General features: G+C 32.3%; 1 protein-coding gene across 2 annotated transcripts in view; it reads right to left on the reverse strand.

Moving 5' to 3' along the window:
* The window catches only part of Sec10 (Exocyst complex component Sec10), a 96,134-nt gene that overhangs the window by 65,596 nt on the left and 8,590 nt on the right, over positions 1–21,948 (reverse strand). For both annotated transcript variants that reach the window (XM_085811966.1, XM_035369789.2), the window contains exons 2-6: positions 18,028–18,276; positions 10,181–10,378; positions 9,957–10,021; positions 3,258–3,402; positions 1,417–1,461 (exon numbers count right to left, since the gene is read on the reverse strand). In XM_085811966.1, coding sequence (XP_085668092.1) covers positions 1,417–1,461; positions 3,258–3,402; positions 9,957–10,021; positions 10,181–10,378; positions 18,028–18,276 — 702 coding nt within the window. The remainder of the gene's footprint in view (positions 1–1,416; positions 1,462–3,257; positions 3,403–9,956; positions 10,022–10,180; positions 10,379–18,027; positions 18,277–21,948) is intronic.

The following is a 21,948-nucleotide window of genomic DNA, read 5'->3' on the forward strand; positions in this document are numbered from 1 at the left end:
TTTTCCCAAAACGTCTATGATACCAGCAAACAGAATAATCTCTCCTTTTGGAATTGCTTCTTTCCTTATTGCGATCTCCGCGATTTGGCGAGCGACCACGAGAAAGAGAAATGCGATCAATACGTTTGTTTAATTTTTCTATTTGTTTAAATAATTTATCCTCAAGAGACTGATCGACTGTGCGAGAAACGGCACAAGTCCCTGGGGTTGGATTTACTTCTAAAATTCTGTCGGCAATTTCTGCAGCTTTATCTACAGTTAAATTGGAAACCGCTGCCAAAATAGACTGAACAGTCGAAGGCAAACGTTGAAGGAATAATTCTAACATTAAGTTATCAGGAACATTTAAAGATTCTGCTCGACGTTTCATATTTCTAAGCAAATCGGAAGGTTTTCGAGAACCTAATTCTTCTCCAGATAATAATTGGCGAATTTCTTGCTGAGAAGATTCTCCTGAACGATTTATTAACTCAGTTTTAAGCTTTGCATATGGATCAATAGGGTCTGGTTTCATAAGTAAATCCTGTACTATTGATGCAATATCTGGAGGAAGATGAGCAACTACATAATTATATTTAGTAATGGATTCTGTGATAGGTTTGGGGGTGGCAAAAGCAAAGGTACTTTCACACATAATAAACCATAAAGATGGGTCTGATCGGTTATAAACTGGAATTTGGACGGCATAAACATCAGACATTGTGCAAGGTTTTTAAGCCAAAATAAAAGGAAAAATTTAACTAAAGAAAATGAAATTAAATGATAAGTAGAAAACAGAATTATAAAATGATCTATAATTACTACTCATCTGTGATCCGGAGGACGAAAACCGATGTAATCCATTACTTCTGGTTTGGAGATCTTGAGTGATGGCTTGTAGTCAAAACCGAAGTGCTTGAGAACTGTTCATACGATTTAACACAGTCCGGGTTACCATTATGGAAATTTCCTGTTATGTTTTTACCACCAATCCTCGAATTCCATATCACAGATTATGTTCTTACTGCATTAATATAAATATTAACAAGACATAGTGCACAATAAAAATTAAGCTTTATTTAGGAACTTCGCGCACACTGCCCGACAGCCTGCCTGTTTCGCTCTGCTCGCTACTCGTAAGAAACTTCTCCTCTAGAGTTGCCACACTTATCGGAGGGCGCAAGGCGCGCTCCTTATCGCCATCACCGCATGTTCTTCAGTTAGAACATCAGCACGAGGAAATGTTGTAAAATGAATGAAAACAACCTAAAAAATCGTGTGAAGAGTAAGTGCCATGATAGCTAGTTTACCAGCTTGTCTCATTCTTTTATTTGAAACAGCATTTACATTAGCTTAAAACTACATTTAATATGCTACCATTTATTCTGTAAGTTTGAAAAATATTATGTAATCTTAAAGAAAAATAATAAAAAGTACCATTTGCCTCTGTTCAATGAATGCATCAACACACTGAGAATAACCCTAAAAATTTAAAAAATAAATAAATAAATAAATAGTTACATAAGACATTACAACAAAAGTTAAGCTGAAACTTCAAAAAATGAATTTTGATATATTAAATCGGCACAAGCACATACACACACATATATATAAACTTAAAAGCATCTAAAGTTAGAAGTAAATTGGACTCAAAGCAAGACAATACCTCATTAATAATTGCATCCTTGTAAAGGAGTTAAACATAAAATCAAAACAATTAAAAATAAAAATGATCACAGTAGTACAAACTCGAAAACTAAAAATGCAAAAAGGAAAATATACACAAGACAAAAAAATATAAAAATTAATCTCCCTTTATTGAAACTTTGTAACTCGGAACTCATCAGGAAAAAATGAATTAAAGCTTCATAAAAGTTGATTAATATGCTTCAAAAATGTGTTTCGTTTTCCTGGTAAATTTGAGATAAAAAAAAATAAAGAAACAAATACACTTTACATAAAAACTTAAATAAAACCGAAAAATGTGAATCTCAAATGTAACACGATTTTCCCTACATGCCTTCAAAATTTGGAAAAAAGAATAAAACATGCATTGTTTCTAATTGACTACAAAAAAAAAAACTTCATATAGTAAAATGACCATTTGTAAAAACCAAATTTGTGTAAAATCATTATATGCAAATGCGAAATTTAAATATAAACATCGCAACACAAGTATACTTTAAACCAAATAGTCATTTAAATAATACTTTAAAAATGGACGGTCCCCAATTATGTTTAATTCCAAGAAAACAAATAATTTATCATAGAGCTGCATTAAATAATAAAATCAAAGCAGAGTGTACTTCGGCCAAAAATGGAAAGCCTAATAGAAACAAAATTGAAAGAACCTGTTACATACAAAATTAAAAAACGCAAACTTACTGAAATCATATGACTTCCTTCAAACGAAAATTTACTTAATTTTTTTAGATGACCAAACTGAGTTTCTTGTAGTGGCTCAAAGAAGCCGAAGATGGTAGTTCTTAGAAAAAGTATGTGATAAGGTTCAAAGTGACCAATAGCAGAACGAAGTATTTAAACATGTATTCAAAAAATCCTATCCTGTTAAACTTTGCATGCAGACGTATCAAATGTGGGTGCTGTCGTAAAAATTATTACCACAGGGAAGGGTGATCATCGAATTATTCGACGAATAATATGCTACAATATAGTTTGATTTGTATGAATTAAGAGGCCTATTTTGATATGCATTTCACATATATTACTTTCATGGAAATCAGTTTAGCCAGTGTTGCCTATAGATACAAGTTTTGTGTCTATCCTTCCTTAATTCCTTTTCTATTCTCTCTGAAGATAAACATCTCCTTCCCTTCAAAGGGCAGGAAATATAAAGTATCTTTTCCCACAAGATCAGATAGTTCATGTGATTTTTAAAGCGTCTGGGCAATATTACAATATTACAAAATGTAAATTTAAATTTCTATGTCTTTAAAAATTTGGAATATCAAAATTAAAAGAGCTAATATTTATGGAAACCAGCCTTATAATATTAAACTGTTTTTATCATTTGTACTTAATTTGTAATTTAAATTTTTTCATAATCTTGATTATGCACACTGATTCTCATAACCTTCTTGCCACAAAGATACCATTTTAATAAGTTTTAACAATTTAATTTAACAAAACTTATTATTATATATTTTATAGAACTTTTAATTAATTCTAATGTTACAGATTATTTTTAATACACTTGAAATAAATAAAACTTCTCCCTGATACATTATATATTCAACTTTAGAACTGTAAAAACTCACTTTGAAGTTTGAAAGAATTCCAGCAACTTCTTTCATTTTCACTCGATTGTCTGATTGGTGACATTTAACAAATTCATCTATCAGTTCCCTCTCAATTTCATCGTACTTTTTGGCAATCCTCTGACGAGCCTTCTCAAATTTAGGTCTAGGGCAAAATTTTTAATTGGCTTCAAATATTTAGTATTTAAGAGAAAACTGCAAGAAAACATCAAACTGACATATATTATTATGATACTTCCTTAATATTACGACACCTGTTTTGTAAGCAGCAACAATATTATTGATAAATCACCAATGCCAAACCATCTTCAAATGTCTGGCAATCCTAACAATGATACTTACAGTTGCTCATGATAAGAAGAGCTCTAATTAAACTAAATGTTACCATATTTTCTTTTTTTGCTACTTACGTACTATGACAACTACCTTGGCAACATTTGCCGATAAAAATCTTTATTGATGTTTTGGTTTATGTTTCTAAATTCTTTTTAAAATAAAAGCCCCATTTATAAGGGAACAAAAACTTAAAAACCAAAAATCCCGAATATATATATATATATACAAATTATAAATAAACATATAAACTATATAATACATACAAATTAAACAATTAAAATGAACTTACTTAAAACTGGTTAAAAGAAAACGTTGAAGTTAATGGTGAGGAAATTGGCGCGAAATAGCTTTCAAAATAGCATCAAATTGTGTTTCCCGTTTTTTTCCACCACACAAATTCAGCTAAATAGGTTTCCAAATGATGGCGGCTTGTCATTAATACTGAATATACTGAGAAAATTAATGTTAAAATTTTACATTATCTGTTTTCTCTCAAAATTTGGGCATATTTTAAAAATATGCAATCTCACTTGGCAGTGAGTCATATACAAGCATAACAAATCTTGTGTAAATATTGTGAACCTTTCTTTACAATTGCTCTGTATTTTTAAAATGCCAGTTATTTTTTATGTGTTGAAGTTTTTTAATTGTTTTGCACTAATAGTATATTTTAGTTTTAATTTTAGCTGCTCAACCGGTACAGTGGTTAGCATCGCTGACTGCCGTGCCGAAGGGCCCGGGTTCAAATCCCTCCATAACCTACACTGGTGTGCAAAAATTAAGGACAAAGTCGAAAAATTAGCATATCAGCTGAACAAAGAGGCAGAGCAGACAGAAAGACCAATCAGGAGATTAAGTAAGGTGATGTACGGTAGCACAAGCGCAGATATGCAGGTAGACGTAATGGGGGAGTGTCTGAGTAGTATAAAGTATGTTGTCGGTGTAAGATCAGTATTTCTGGCAAAGAGATTCAACACCGTATAGCAGTTAAAATCACACCGAGTTGCTGCCTCAACGAGAAATGGCAAATAATCAATCTGTTAGACGACATCTGGATGCTTTTACCCGAGGTCGAATCATTGGGAGGTTGGAGGAAGGCCAAAGTGTGACAAGTGTGGCTGCAGAGTTCGGAATTGCTCACAGCATCGTTTCACGACTTTGGAAAAATTTCAAACTACAGGAACAGCTATCCGGGGGTTTAGTAGTGGTCATCCCCGAGGAACCACACCCGCAGATGACCGGTATATTGCCTTACAGGCCAGAAGAAACAGGTGGCAGACAGCGGGAGAAATCGCTAGACACACGACACAGGCAACTGGACGACCAATATCGCATTTTACCATGGCTAGAAGCCTGCACGCTGGTGGTCTGTTTGCACGACGCCCTGTACGGTGTGTACCTCTAACGCCTGCCCATTGGAGAAGGCGTTCTCTTGTGGTGCCGGGAACACTGGAATTGGAGAGACAATGAATGGGGATGAGTACTCTTTACAGATGAGAGCAGATTCAGTCTGAGTAGCGATTCTCATCACATACTCATCTGGAGAGAGCGGGGAAGCCGCAATCATCCCTCGAACATCATTGAAAGGGACAGGTATGGAGGTGGCGGTGTTCTCGTTTGGAGAGGCATCATGCTTGGTAGTCGTACAGACCTTCACATCTTCGACGCAGGTTCAGTCAATGGGACCCGTTTTTGTAACGAGATTCTTCTTCCATATGTGCGTCTTTTTAGAGGTGCTATGGGTCCGCAGTTCCTTTTCATGGACGACAATGCACCACGTCATCGCACAGTAGCTGCCGAACAGCTCTTAGAGAGTGAGGATATTGAACGTATGGATTGGCCGGCACGATCCCTGGATCTCAATCCCATCGAGCATGTATGGGATTTTCTAGGCAGAAGCTTGGCAGCTCGTACCTTACCACCAGTAACGAATCCGGAGCTTCGATTGGCGCTGCAAGACGAAAGCCTCAACAACTCACTAACACCCTCATTCTCAGCATGAGCAGATGCTGTGAAATCTGCCTAGCACTCAGGGGAGATCATATCCCCTATTAAAGACCGGATGTTTCTTGCTGGACACCCATCACAGGGATGTTTCAGCCTTCAGTTGCATTGCGCTCCATGCTACTTTTTTAATAAAGCTTCTTTTTATCCCCCTGATTTCTCTTTTAGTAAGTGTTGCTTACATTACTCATGTCCTTACATATTGGGGATCTTACGGTATTAAATGTGTTGAATTGGAAAGCTTTTGTACAAAGTTATATTGAAAAAACCGTTTGGTCCTTAATTTTTGCACACCAGTGTATGTTAGGGTTAATCTGTGTAACCTACAATGGTCGCCAGTTGTGATGAGATATCTAAGTAGTCGTCATAGTACGTAAGTACCCTTTTTTATATATATATAAATGTTAACAATCATGATGGATCATAATTCTTTTTGTCACAAGTACGATTTCACACAACAATATATTTTCATTTAAAAAAAATGTTAGAAATATTAAATATTAAATAAATAGGAAGATGCTATGCAAAAATGGTCATTAAAAAAAACTAAATATCAATGAAAGCATTTAGAGGTGCAATGTGAAGAGCTTAGCTACATGTGAAGATTTTCCTTCGCATACATTTCGACAACTGGTTTAATGGTTTCAGAGTATTGTTTGTACACTCATGTCCATAAATTAAGGATAATGCAAAATCAGGCAAAGAAAGAGTAAGAAGCAAAACAAATTTGACTTATTTGTAAAGCTTATTTATTAAACAAAAGGTAAAGTGCAAAAAAAGATGCTATGTGTTTGATATTATTAAAAAAATTAGCAATTTTTTCTCCCTGGAGCAAATTATAAAAAAGACCTATTTACAAAAAACCAATATTACATGGTTGGTATGATTGTTAATACATTGTATGTCTCCCAGACGATGCAATACAGTCCGTACAACGCCTAGGCATGCTGAGTATCAAATTATCGATCTGATCTTGGGGGATATTACACCACTCAAAAAGCAATGCTCTCCGAAGTTCCGGTAGACATGTAGGAGGAGGTTGACGGGCTGCAAAATCGTCGGCCAAGCATGTCCCACACGTGCTCTACTGGATTCAAGTCTGGTGAGAATGCTGGCCAGTCCATACGGGTGATACCCTCCAATTGAAGGCATTTGCTTACGACGTTTGCACGGTGAGGACGGGCGTTGTCATCCATAAACACAAATTGTGCGCCCATGGCGCCCCGAAACAAACGTACATGTTGTTCCAGAACGACGTCCCAATAGATTTGGCTTGTCATGGTTTCAATTTGAACATGCAGGTCAGTTCTGGAACCCAGAATAATTCCACCCCAAATGAGCACTCCTGCACCACCGTAACGGTGTTCTTCAATGATGTTTTCTTGGTGGTAACGAGCACCTGGAGCTCTCCATATGAAAGTCCAGCGAGAATTAGACTGCAAGCTAAACCTGGACTCGTCGGAAAACATCACACAAGCCCGCTGTTGCGGTGTCCACAATGCATGCTCTCTACTCCAGGCTAACCGCGGACGACATTGAGTTGCAGTAAGTGGAATGCATTTGACAGGTCTACGAGCACATAGACCAATCTGCCCTAAGCGTCTGTACACGGTCTGCCTTGAAATTTTTGTACCAGTGGCTGAAGAGAGCTGACAAGACAGGTCTGAAGCTGTGCTCCGCCTGTTTCTTTTGGCGGTAACTGCCAAATACCGGTCCTCATTTGGCGTCGTAATGATGGGGTGACCTGTGCTGCAAAGTCTACGAACAATTTTACTTATTTAATTATTTATTGAGCACCTATGAACAATTTTACTTATTTGCCTGTATTCCTTATACAGTCACAAGTCGTTAATCCGGACTCGTCGGGACTTCGGCGGTTCCGGATTATTATTTTTCCGGATTATAGATCATCAGTTTAAATCTGGTAAGATGGCATGCAGAAATTATAAAATTAAAAATATGAAACCGTAATTTATGAAATAAAGAACAATTATGATCTAAAGGGTATCAAAATTTACAAAAAAAAGCTTAATATTTATTTGTTTACTTTATTAAACATTTCTTTCAATGTAAGTTGTTTGTTGCTTCGTTTTTTATGTGATAATACTTTCTCTTTAATTCTATAAACAGATATAATTTCTTGTTCAGTTACAAAGTTCCGCTGTTCAAGTCACGTAATTGCTGTGCCAAGAATACCGACTAACTTGTCAATCGAAATTTTTTTGTTTTCAATAACCTCTGTGTCACTTTCTTCGCTATCGGAAGCGAATTATAATGACGAGGAATTTGATTTAAATCATATCAAAGACGGAGTACATCAAGATGAAATACTATATTTAGTAAGGAATTATAAGCCAAATAAAATAAAAACATCTGCCCTGAAGATAAGGATAGTGCTGAAAGATCAACTTCCAATACATTGCGCGCTGCAGCGTAAAATTGATAAACAGATTTCGGAATGGTTAGATAAACAAAGGATATGCCTTTATCCACTTTTTGCAGCAATTCCACTTTTTGGACTTCGAAACATACTTTCGCTTTGTAGATCTTTTACATATTAGTAAATATATATCAGAACTTCTATTTGACATAATCAAAAATTCAAGCTTACTTTTATAAAATTGCTCTAACAATCTGCAAAAAATAATAAGCCGGATCCAATTCAAAGATTAAGGAACAACGCAATCTGCAACATGAAGTGAATTAGATCATTTTAGCTTAGCTTATACCGTCCGTTATACATTAAACGTGCATTCGTAAATGTATTTTGCGCATGCGAACACACATATTCGCAGCCATAAAGGTCTTACGCGCATGCGTCAACGCGGCGCATGCGCAGAAAGTTTGTAGCTTTGAGGTCCGGATTATAGATCACTCCGGATTATGGGTGTCTGAATTAACGACTTTTGACTGTATATCACTCTCCTACACTCTCGTCATTGTGACGTAACATCAGTGTCATCTGGTTATTTCCTGAAATTTGCATATGATTCTTGAAGATGTGTGTAGTGATTTTACAGGTGATATATTTATTTTAGAGTTTGATTTCCACGTGACTCCGAATTATCCTTAATTTATGAACATGAGTGTAATAGCATAGCAATTTATTTAGTGTTTAGGCAGAAGTAATGACATCATTTACATGGTGGAAGAAGTAATCAGCCTTTACAAAAATACAACTATTAAATGGAACAGTCTTATGAGTTGTGTATTAGCTAAATATAATCAAATAAGTGAATATGTGGCCCTGAAAAATTGTGAAAATCTGTTCATACAAGGGGGGGAAGTTAACAGGGTTCTTCCACAATAATGGATATATGGCTGGTTATGACAAAAAGAAAATGGTGAATTAATTTTTGCTCAAGTCCTGAACAGAGGGGTAACCATATAAGGTATTTTCTTCTTCTTTTTTGATTGCCTTCATGGTGTAGTTGGAAGCTTATGCATATTCGAGAGGTCCAGGGTTCTAGACCTGGCGAAGGCATTGCACATTTTCATTGTCTCCAGCACCAATAATTATGTAAATGGCACCCGATCTAAGAGGTGTTGCATGATAATTCATCACCACCAGGATTTGGTGACTGAATGCCCTCTTCAGCTGCCCTTTAAAAAAGGGGGAGCATATAAAGTATTTCCTCCCTCCTTCCTGCATGGTATAATTGGAAGCATGCTCAACGTGTATTTGAGAGGCCCAGGGTTTGAGTCCAGGTGATGGCACTGCAATTTTCACATTTCCTGCTTCGAAAAAACCTAATGACTTTACAACTACATTCATGGCAAAATTTGCTGACCAGGTAGATGAAGGATCTAGAATTTATTCAAAATGCTGTTGAGCATAAATTTCATTTTGTTTGAAAATTTGTCGACCAGGTACAAGACAGAATGCCAAAATGTCCTTGGATGTAGAAAATGCTTCTCATGCCATATTAAAAGCAATTTCAGAAACATGGCAGTCATAAAATGCATATGAAAAGTAAACATGAACTTAGCAATAATTCAAATGCCAATTTGGTGTTTAAAAATTGGGATTTGTAATATCAAAGAAATACTAAAAACTGCGCATAAAATAAAATTTATATTGCATAAATCAAGAAATACCCTTTAATCACACATCATAATTTTTAAGTTTTTAAGATTTATCTTAATTCTTAATTTTTAATCATTATTATTAAGTTTTAAGTAAGAACGATTTTAATAAAAAATTTCTCTGTCTCATAATACTAACTGAAATACAGAAAAAAAAATGACAGGGTCTTATTTTACTGCATAACAATGGTTACATTTACAGCTACAAAATACTAAATAATAAATAAAATTCATGATAAAAATTTGTACATGAAAAAATAGTAGACCACATACTTCCCTGATGGCAACTCTTGTGCTATAAGATGAAGTTTCTGAATAATGTCAGCTGCTTCAAACAGCTACAAAAAAAGAAAAGCAATATTAATTCAAATGAATAACGTATAAATGAAATAATTTATCACATAAAATAAAAAATATGTTCTTTTATAATTATCATTACAATGAAATTAAAAATAAGAATACTGCCCGAGTTCTTTTTAATGATTAAGTGTAATTACTTTATTAGGATCATTCAGAACACCATCAGTTGTTGGTTCCGGACTCAAAAGCTCAGCAAAGTGATTCATCAGTTTCTGTGCTTCTACAGCACGGGCTCTAGGAGTATTTACACTTTCCAGCTGGTCTCCCAGATGAACAACTTTTGTTGCAACAAAATCAATTCTTTCATCAAGTTCATGGAATGTTTCATATGCAGCCTGAAATAAAAATATTTCTCATCATCATATTTATAGCTAAAAAAGGTACATATTAAAGATTTTGAAGATTAGAGTTAATATAATATATGTCATTTCAAAACAATTGGCAATTATTTTAAATAAACATTCACAACATTTTATTTAACAATCTATATTCACTTATGCAAATTTTACATTAAAAAAATGCATATTTTTTCTTTAAATGTTACATTACCGATTCTTAGTTTAAATAGCAGATGATTGTCAAAAAACATTTGCAATTCAAATGGTATTTTTCTATTAAATACAAAAATTAAATCTTATTTTCAACAAATGTCTCAATTTATGACTTGTGCAGTACCTACTTCTTATGTTTACATTCACAAGCTTAAATTGCGGTGGAGCTCAATGGAGCCTGGCTTCGGTACTTCTTAGTTTTGGGGATAAATTATAAATTTACGTGGAGCACACTGGAGACCTAAATAAGAAGGCTCCGGCATTTCTTTTATGGAACTGAACAAAAATTTCAGTAGAAATTTGATCTCGAAAATTTTATTTTTAGCAATAAAATTACATTAAAAATCACTTATTAAAGTTTAATTTATTTCTTTAGATTTTATTAAATTTTAATTATTTAATTACTTTAATCATTAATTATTTTAATGATTAATTATTAATGATTTTGTCAGCAATTTTATTTATTTATTTATTTATTCTTGTTCCTCTTTCCTTCCTGATGGTCTACCACAGGGCTCTGGTACTTCCAATTTTAGATGTTAAGCCCTGTTTGCTTTTAAAAATTAGCCAGACTGCATGAATATGTGCACTTTTTCTTTTAATTACATTTGGATTTATTTTGAGGCATGCTTTTACTTTATTGTAATGTTTTCAAGTTTATTTATTAAGTTTATATATCTGCAATCAGCAAGAGATTAGGTTCTTGTCCATAACATTAAATATACTATTTCATTTACCATTACAGATTTCTGATGAATTTTAAATGATATAAGAAATTTTAATTCCAATATTATTTCTATATCTATATCAAGATCAAATTTAATACTAAAATATTTTTATTTACTTCCAGTTAAGGATTCTGAAAAGCACTGTATAATAATCACCAAAATCATAACTCCTTATTAAACAGCTCTGAGAATCTTTTTGGCAGAAACAAGCTTGAAAATTATTTTTCTCATATGTTAATAATTCTAAATATTGTTTTCAAAACAAAATAGTATAATAATGCAACAGAATGATAAACTGATAATTTATTTAGTTATATAGAACAAGCATTTTGCTCTATTAAGTATTCATTAGATAAATGTATAAGCCATATTCAAAAACAGCATTACATTTTACACAAAACACCCTGCTCAAAATTGCCCAAACAACTATTTTTTAACTCAAAGAAATTGAAACTACATTTTTTTCCCACAAAAACTAAACATGAAATTTTTCTGCATTATCAAATAAGTCTAAGAATTATATTTCCTATGCAAGAGCAAGTTTAAAAATTAATTTTCCCACCTATGACTACCTTTCCTAATACTTTAATAAACAGCATAATTTTTAACATTTTGCCATTGTGTCATTTGCAAATATTATTTCATTTCTTAATGCTGCTCTAAGATCTATAGAGGTTTAGGAGGAAAGAAAAATCTTACCAAATTCTAAATACTGTTTGCCAAGTGTTATTTTTAATGCAAAAAACATGTGTTTGCAGCTATTCAATATCAAGCTTGAGAAATTTTATGGACCACATCCCATGTTCTGATTCAATAGTAAGAAAAGAGGAGAGAGAATTTAAAAAAGCTCAGAATAACATTCATGAATGAAAAATAGACTGCTGGACTATCGCTTATGAAAGCCAAATTTTTGGTGGCTGTCAACAGGAAAATTCACCAGGACTGGTGCTTTACAATTCTGCTGCTTTTCATGCATTTTATAAAAATATCATAAACTCTTTTACCTCTTTTACACCACAACATCAAAACTATTGAAATATGACTGCCTTAAAAATATTTAAAAAATTTAGTTGGTACCATTTTTAACTTCTTTACTCAATACCACCATAAAAAAGAACAAATTACCAAATCACATCACTGTGAACTTTTGAATACTGCTGATGGAACAAAGAAAATTGGCGAGATCAAAAGTCTCTACACAAAACATAAAAATCAGGCTGGCTATATTCATCTGAAGCAATTTACACAAACAGACAAACAAACAATTTGCAATAAAAGTGTTCGATTCAAAAACAGTGGCATTTGTAAAACCTATAAAGGAAGTCATTATAACACCCACGGTTGAATAATTCACTTTAACTTATGGAAAGTAAATAAAACAATACATGTCCACAATAAAAAAGAAAACTATAACTATAATTTTTTTTAGTTTCCTATAGCAGTGTTCATATGGTATGCACAAAAATTTTAAGATGCTCAGGGAATGGCAGACCAAAAAAGTGACAAGAAACTACACATCATTTTGTTTTACATTTGAAAGAATGCATATAACAATTTCTGCCAAAAAACAACAAGATTCATTTATTATCATTCTCATCACAATGTTGCTGATCTAGGAGAATTCAAAAGAGGTCAGATTGTAATAAACCAAAGACTGAAAACGAGTATCTCCGAAACTGCATGAGTGGTAGGTTGTTCCCAATCTGCTATAGTTAGTATTTATGCAAAGTGGATAACTGATGGTAAAACCAGCACTAGATGCCAAGATGTTGGATGTTCATGCGTCATCAAAGAAAAAGGACATCGGAGACAATCCCACTTGATACAGCAAAATCGAGGCCAGACAGCAGCTCAGCTGACAGCCCAATACAATGAAGGTCCAAGTGAAAATGTTTCAGAATATAGTTCAGCAGACACTACTGGATATAGGACTGCACACCAGATGTCCCACATGTGTACCTCTGTTAAACAAGCATCACTCTCAACTATGTCTACAGTAGGCCAGGGAGCATCGAGGCTGGACCATGGATAAGTGGAAGACGGTTGCTTAGTCGGATGAATCAAAATTTCTTATTCACCATATCAATCATGTCAAGTAGGCCATCTTTCAGACAAAAAGTTGCCAAGAACTTATAGCATCCATGCAAAGGCGAGTTGCAGCTGTTTTACAGGCCAAAAGTTGCACAATGTGTTATTGAGTAGGTGGACATAATGTTTGGGCTCTTCAGTGTAATTAGCATAATGCAAACATAATTACACTTACTGTTAATTTTTCATATTGAAATCTTTTCTAATTTTACTCTGCCTTTTCATACTTGTATAAGCAAATTCTATCATATCAAAAAATAAACATAATTGCTATCTTAATTGCTATTAAAAATTTCCAGTTAACAAAAATACCTGATCATCTATTTATAATACCACCCTTTCCTTGGGTAGAATGATATTAAGTACAGCTGATCAGTGTAGATATACCAAATTAATAACAGACATTGTAATTTACTAAAGCTACAAAATGTTCACTTCTGCAAAACTGTGGAGCAATTGCAATGAAAAGATAACGTTGTAAATATCTGTATTTATTTTTTTTAATGCTTGTTGTTTTTCTGAATTTTTAACATAGTGTATTGTTATACTTAAGTTTTTTATTTGTTGCTTTTAGTTTATTTTGCATTTGTAGCTACACGTTATATACAGGGTCTGCCAGTGAAATGGGAAATTTTAAAAGAATATAATTTTTTCATGAAACATTAATTATCAGAATTTCTGTTACAAATTTGAGTTAAGTGAACTATGCCATTTTTATTTAAAAAAAAAAAAAAATATTGCTGTTCAAGTGAAAGCCATTTTTGTGTGAAAGCCATTTTCTGTTCAAGTGAAAGCCATTTTTGTGAAAATTTTAAGTGAAGATTGGAAGAAATTATTTTGTGTAAATAATTTCTTCCAATCTTCACTTAAAATTTTCCATCACTCAACAAAACATGTCAGGTTGAATCCATGCAATTTCTAGTCTGGTATTTACTTTTACTGGTATTTTCCAGCATGATTTGTGGTCTATCAATGCATGCCCAGCTCTCCAGAAATCGCCAAAGAAAAAAGTCACATGTAAACAAATCTGGGATCTTGCAGACCACAAGATGATGCCATGTTTGGATATGAGTACATTCATAGAGAGATCTTGTAAAACAGACGGGGACACATGAAAAAATGTATCCCTGGCTCTATCCTGCTAGAAAAAAAAATTAATTTCTGGAAACATATGGAGCTGATGCAGTAAAAATGTTCTAATCATGTGTGTGTGACATTCTACAATAACAGATGGGGTATTTTTCTATCAGCTTGAAAAAAATATGGCCCAATAATGCCAGATTATGAAAGTGCACACCACACCATAATTTTCAGATTACATAATGGTTTAATGGTTTTTTCATGCAACTCACCAGGGTTTACATCTTTCCAATATCAACTAAAGTCACACAGTCACCATTCTTCTAAAACGATTTTATGTAGAAAGCATGTTCTATGCTAGACCACTGCTATGTGTTTGATAAACGGCATTAAATTTCAAACAATAATTCAAAACCTCCATGGCCCTTTGACAGTAGAAAATGAATTACAGGGCACTTAAAATTTCCAGCTTCAAAGGAAGACTGTACATAAGTACTTATTTCTTATACAGATGTTTCAATTATGAGTGCAATAATGTTAATACATATTGTAAAAATAGTTCAATTAGAATGCAAGATTTTAGCAAATATGCTCCCTATGGATCTTGCTGATTAATTTTTCCTGAGGCTTCCAGAAACTTGGGTTACATTATATAAATACAGCTGCAAGAGTTAAGATGAGCTAATAATATATTATCAGCATAAAAGTCATTGTTAAAAAATATCAACCATCTAAGAAGCTGAAGTAATGCTTTAGGTACTTCAATTATGAACACTCAAAATACCTCTGCATTAACAAGCCAAGGTATGTAAAATGTGATTTAGACCACAGAAGTTACAAATGCCAGCTTGTAAATGCTGACAAGACCATTTGTCATTTTTGCAAAACTCAGCATGCAACATCCTACACAGGGTGTGAAGAGTACAAGAAATAATGAACAGAAAATGAACTGAGCCAACATGTACTCATTTCTGAAAACTGACATGAGAATGGCCCAGAAACAAACAAAACTGCAAGAAGCAGATTTCCCAGCCCTCATTCTAGGAGCAAAGACATCCGTAACCATGGGCACAGAAAGAAAAAATATATAGTGATACCTAAAAAGAAATGAAGAATTGACTTCCATATCACCTTCAAAAGAAAATTCTCTCATTGATTAAGAAAACACTTTGCCTGACTACTAAAGACCTAAAAACTGCAAATTCATCAGATATTAAATTTGAATTAGTACATTCGTTCTCACCCTTTTTTGCTCCATGCACTCCTCTTACCATGCTAGAAGACCATTTTGCACTCCCTTACAAAACTTTAAAAAAAAAAAATAAAAAACTTTTATTTAGATAAATGTTTAACGGCACAGCAAGAAGCAGATGGGTGTCGGGCTGATTGTATTACCCTCTGAAACTATAAACTATAAAATTCCTCTCCAGGCAGATTTCCCCCTAGCTGAGAACCCCTGAATTAGGATTTAAAGCCATCAAGGTATTAGAAGAGTTCGCACACTAAGCAAGCAGCCACGGGGCACTTCGCAGATAGTCGCAGTTCTAAACCCAGAAAGAAAATGTTTGCAATTAACTACAAAACTGCAAAATAATTATGTTTTTGCAGTCTTCTATTCCCTTGTATAAATTGCATATCAGGTAGCATTTATTATGGGACTACCCATTTAAAGCCAAATACTACACCCAACAGTGGATTACCCATTAGCTTCAGTAATGAGTACAAACTTTGATTATTTACAAGCTCACCAAATCCACCCTTCCCTCCATTCTAAATTCCAAAGTTTTTGAGCAAATTAGTAATTAGACTCAGCTATGAGATTTTTTGGTTTAAAGAGCATTAGTTAAACTGACATTTAGAGTTTACTCTAGGGGATTTGGGAAATTGATGATATTTTTCATTCACTAAGGAGGAATTGCTCAATATCTGCTCCTTGAGCTATTTATAGCTATTTATTGTATTTCATGAATTTTTATAATAAATTGTCAATAATTTTCTAAGATGATTTGAATTCTATATTAACATTACACACAACAAAAAACGTAAAAACCCTCTTAGTCAGTCATTCAGCAGTATGATTCCAAGTGGGGATGAAGTAATAACATTAATTAATCAATCAATGTGTGTGTATGTCCATTTCCTAATGCCTATCATTTTAAGGAAAACTGTATTTGGCAAATTGCATTAAAAAGTATAAGAAAAATATATGTAACTCAATACTTCTACATAGTACCATCACTTTAAGTCATAAATATATACATCCATCAAACTTATTTTATATGGCATTTTATGTTAGTTAATGAATTATTATGATTTGATTCTTTACTATTTTTTCTCCTTTTAGCCCTCACCAGAGTGCAAAACATTTTGAGAGTATTTAAGAAAAAGGTTTTGAATATTTTAGAGATAAAGATTTGTGATGGTTTTGAATATTTTACAGTTAGAGCTTTTTAGGGTTTTGAAAGTTTTAGAGATAGAGTTGCAGCTTTACTTTATACTGCCAAGTTCTAGCAGCTAATACTCAGATCTTAGCCATTTACCAGTCAACGTTAAATCATATCATTATATTTGAGCCAGCTTAGTTAGGCAAATTTGTATAGTCTCTGGCTATGATACTTTTAATTTGTAAATTCAACTTTATGTTGTTTTACTTTATACTTTTTATGTTACTCTGCATGTGGTGGAGGTTCGATTGTATGCACAAGTACTGCCTTCTGTTTAAATTTAGGTTTGATAAAAAAAAATTATTTAAAACCTTTACAAGATCTGATATTTACATAGACAAAGCGATAACTAATATTACACAATTAGGACTCTATACTTTTGCAAGAATACTTATTTGTACTAGACCTCATCATATTGAAATAGTTAATTAATATTACCTTTTTCTAGAGCTCAGAAAAGTTTTAGTTGTTATATCAGGCTAAGCAATCATATGGATAATTACCAGTGCTACCTATAACAATTGATAGCACTGGTAATACTGACATACTGCATGTATAATAATAGCAGTATCATATAATAATATACATTAAATGATAACACTTAGAACAAGTTTCTATAACTGGAAAAAAAACAGTTTTGGTAAATGCTATTAAAAATTAAACATATTTTGCACTTAATCAGGGCAATTTGCAGCAAATTCTTCATCTTGTTCCTTATTAAAAATTAAACATATTTTGCACTTAATCAGGGCAATTTGCAGCAAATTCTTCATCTTGTTCCTTAATACAGTTTTAAAGAAAGCAATTTAAAAAAAAAAATTGAAATCAAAATATGTTATAAATCTTTCTTCATGTAAGAATTATGCTACTACACTGCAAAAATTTAAAAGAATCTATATAAATTAATTTTTTAATATGTTAATTATATAATTATTTTTATGTTTGAATTCCAATTCTATCAAAAAGAGAATATTTTTTCTGCTCTTTATATAGCATATTTAAAAAAAATTTTTTTACATTTATTGTTGCACTTAAGAAAATCATGTATTATGTTGTGATTCTGAGAATATTTAAAATAATATATAATGGTTACATTATTCTTTTCAATTAATTCTTTAACTTTTCCCCAGTGTGTTTTTTCTTCTTCTCTACAAATCATTTCCAGACATCCACATTGCCTCTGCTTTGATTCATAAGTTAACTGAAGATGGTGAATAGCTTGTTCAAAAGCTTTGTGAAGTGCACTAGGATCAAAGTTCTCACTGTCACTTTGTATACCACCAATACGCCATGATAGCCTTTCTACATAATCTTCTGGATCAAAAGGATCCTCAGCAAAAAGCTAAAAATAAAAAAATATCATATAAATTTTCATATTTTAAAGATTATATTTACACAAATTTATCAATTACATTAGTTACATAACTTTCGTTAAATTATTCACAAAAATAAATAAACAAAAGTTCCACTAATAAAGAACTTTCATAGTTCAAAATATCTGCATAGACTTTCTAAAGAATAAAATATACAAATCTGAAGACAATATTATCATAGCATAACCACAAACTTTATTTTAAATCATATTTTTACATATATTTTTGTATTTTTATCATATTTTTACATCTTTTGATGTGTTTGCTGATAAATATTTATAAGGTGGCAATATGTAGGATGAGAAAAAATGGCACTTTTTTCTCCCTATTTCTCCTTTTTTCTCTCCTACAACCTGTTTCTTTCTTTAAAAAAAATCAGAGAGTTGTACAAATTTCGCAGTGCACACACATTAAGCATTACATATAATATATTATACCCTTACGGTTTTTCATTTTTCAAAAACAATAATAGCATTTTCTGGTTTCTGTCAAGTTAATTTTACATGTCATCAAATTTTGCAAAGCACTTGCAGTAGCTACTTTAACAAGAACGTACTAATACATTTTATAATATACATTATTAATTGATATAATGTGATGAAAGTAGCTCTAATTTTCTTTTTTATTAGGTATGTGTAAAAAGACCACTTTTACATTCTTTAATTTTCTGCCATATCTTACATGCTGCTTACACAATTAAATTTATGCTAATGGATAATGATTTTTGCAAATATCATTAACCCTCTGAGCGGCCAGGGTTTTTGCTAAGAAAGCACAAATTTCCCAAAACTACTATGAAAACATTTTTTTTTTTTTTAATTTTAATGTTAAAACTCTCCTGGTATTACATACCTGGATTTGTGTACTTTTGATATATTTCCTTAATTTCTTTGATATATTTTAATATGCCCATATATATACGTTCTCACAGACATCACAAAAAATCTTCTAAGTCGTATATGTATATGGCCTTGCTGCTTAGAGGGTTAAAGTAGATTTTTGTTTTTGCACTCATTGTATCAGCTGGTTGTCCTCGTACTGTTGTTGGCACACAACATTACTGATTTTCATCCTCTAGTTCTTTCTTTTTAACATAAAACCAAATTTAAATTTATGTTCTCAATGGGGGGAAAGCATTTTAGTCAGGAACATATGGAAGGAGAAATTTGATATTTATAAAAATTGTTCAAATTAATGTAGCTTTACAACAGCTTTATTTCTCTGCTCAACACCTGATCCAAGATGTGATTTTCCCAATACATTGCACAATGCTTTTATCATGCATCTTTGAATATCTATCTCTTTCAATTAAACTTTCATGTTTTTCTAACAATATAAACAGTAGACATGTATATATTTGTGTGTCTGCCTCAGCTTGAATATAATTATCACTCATTCATTCTTAGAGTATTCTCGAGAATCTGTAGATATGTATGTTTTTCACATTATGGAAAAACAGCAGCATCTACAGCCATCAAATTTTCACAAATGTAGTCCTCCACACAAACATAAGCACTTCAAACCCAGAATTTTTAATTCTTATTTAGCTCCTTCATTTCATAATTTGTGCAAAATTAATGAAACTATGATTAACAAATTCAGCAATTTAAAAGCAGTCTGCTGCCATTAGGCAAAGCACAAGATATTTATATTACAAATTCAATCAGAAAAATCAATGATAATAAGCAATGTGTAAAGTATAAGATATTTATGCTATAAAATTAAGCAACAAACTTAATGATTAAAAAAATGTATTACCACTGACCACCCATAAAATAGTTTTATCTTCCATGCCACTGAACAAAGTAAAAGATACTATTTCATTTTCCAAGAGAATGGTACTGACAAATCTCACCCTTTCATAAAGCAATTATTCCATTCCTCCACATTAAAAAGGTCTCCCCATCATTTTTCTTTTCTTTCTATGACTATGAAATTAAAAAAAAAAAAAGAAAGAAAAGAAAAAAAAAAAGAAAAGAACACTAGTTGTTGGTCATAATTCACACAATCAGTATAATGCTTAGTATTATTGCAATTTAATTGTAAATAACTTTCCAATCATTGCAAAACTTCATAAAAACTGAAATTACTATTTAAATTAAGAGTACTGTATATTTCCAATCTGTCTATTGCTCGTGCATTTTTTCTTCAAATACATACCCAAAATTTGAGATCCGTATAGAAGCTAAAATTGGGAAGGGGAATTCTTGTACAGCCGAAACATGTTGCCAAGCAGGTAAAGTGGGTGGAATATTTTCCTACAAAACTGTTGTAAAATAAAATATAATCTAATGACACAATCTGGTAACCCTTAAAAAATTTGGACATTCCTCCCATTCATTTGTTACCTTGCATATGATCTGTGGTATCCGTGCTAGTATTATTTTTGTTTTGGTGACAATATAACAAAACAGTAATATAAACATTTTCATAAAATGAATAACTCATTTCATTTAAAATTAATTTTTTCATATTTAATTGCCATAATCTAAAGAAATAAAAGAAAAGTGCTATATTTGGTGATTTATCGCTTGCATTCAACTAGCAGAAAAGTATTTATGTTATTTACGAGATAGGCAGATCCATACATTATCTTACAATACAGTCACGAATACCTCTGCATTAACTGAATGTATTTAAGCTAACTAGATGGATAAAAAACAGGAATGTCACACATCTAGGCATCCAATTTTTCAACCACAATCTTTCAGAAATGATAGATATATTAAATTAATAAAATTCCTTTAAAATTCCAACTGTTAAAATATATACAGCATTCATTGTTTATTAAAATCGATATTGACAAATTTATCACCATTGAAGTTCTTGCATTAACTATGCCTTTAGAAGTAATATTGACATAGTTATCACCTTTGAAGTTCTTGCATTTTCACAAAATTCAGTTCTGTTCATCATTAACTGATATCTTTCTGTAATGATATTTGAAAGCTTTTATAACATCCTAAAATTAAAGGCTGAATGTTAAAAGTTGTATCTGTAGAAGAATCACTAATGTCACAGAAAGATGTCAGAGTTGTTATGTTGCTTAGGTTACCTAAATAGTAAAGCAATTTTTTCATTTTTCAATTCACTGTCCTATTTAAAAAGAAAATCAGTAAAAATACCTATTTGGCATCCATGAGTTCTTATTGCTGTGGTAAGCTTGAAGTAAATTCTTGAATTCTTTCAAACCTCAAGGTTTTCTTCTTTTGTCAATAACAAGTGTTGTCTTGTTAGCTATTGCATCCATATTGGATGTCAATAACACAGTAACTTATTCCTCCAATTTCTTAAATCAGCTGTTTCACTTTTTAATATTAATGTGGTAATGTTCTGTAATGCAGGTTAGTTTCATCCATATTACAATATTTATTATGGCTTATATTCATTTAGCAGCCCAAGTAAAATGTATCCAGTAATCAGCTGCATGATGATCCAAATCTTCCTTCTCACCATGCAATTTCTGATGGACAATTCTGGATTTCACTTTCTCTAACTTGTGAGCCATATGACAATTGCCATAAAGTTCTCTCCTAACATTTAGAAAATAAGTGAAAAAAGCTCTAGAAACTGATACCACCTTTAACTTTATAGCTTGAATCCATTTTGGAAAAGTAATTTCAATGTCTATCGATTTGCTG

The sequence above is a fragment of the Stegodyphus dumicola genome, chromosome 2, assembly GCF_044657685.1.
Source record: "Stegodyphus dumicola isolate Sdum_Otavi_A_Nest chromosome 2, ASM4465768v1".
Taxonomy (NCBI): Eukaryota; Metazoa; Arthropoda; class Arachnida; order Araneae; family Eresidae; genus Stegodyphus; species Stegodyphus dumicola.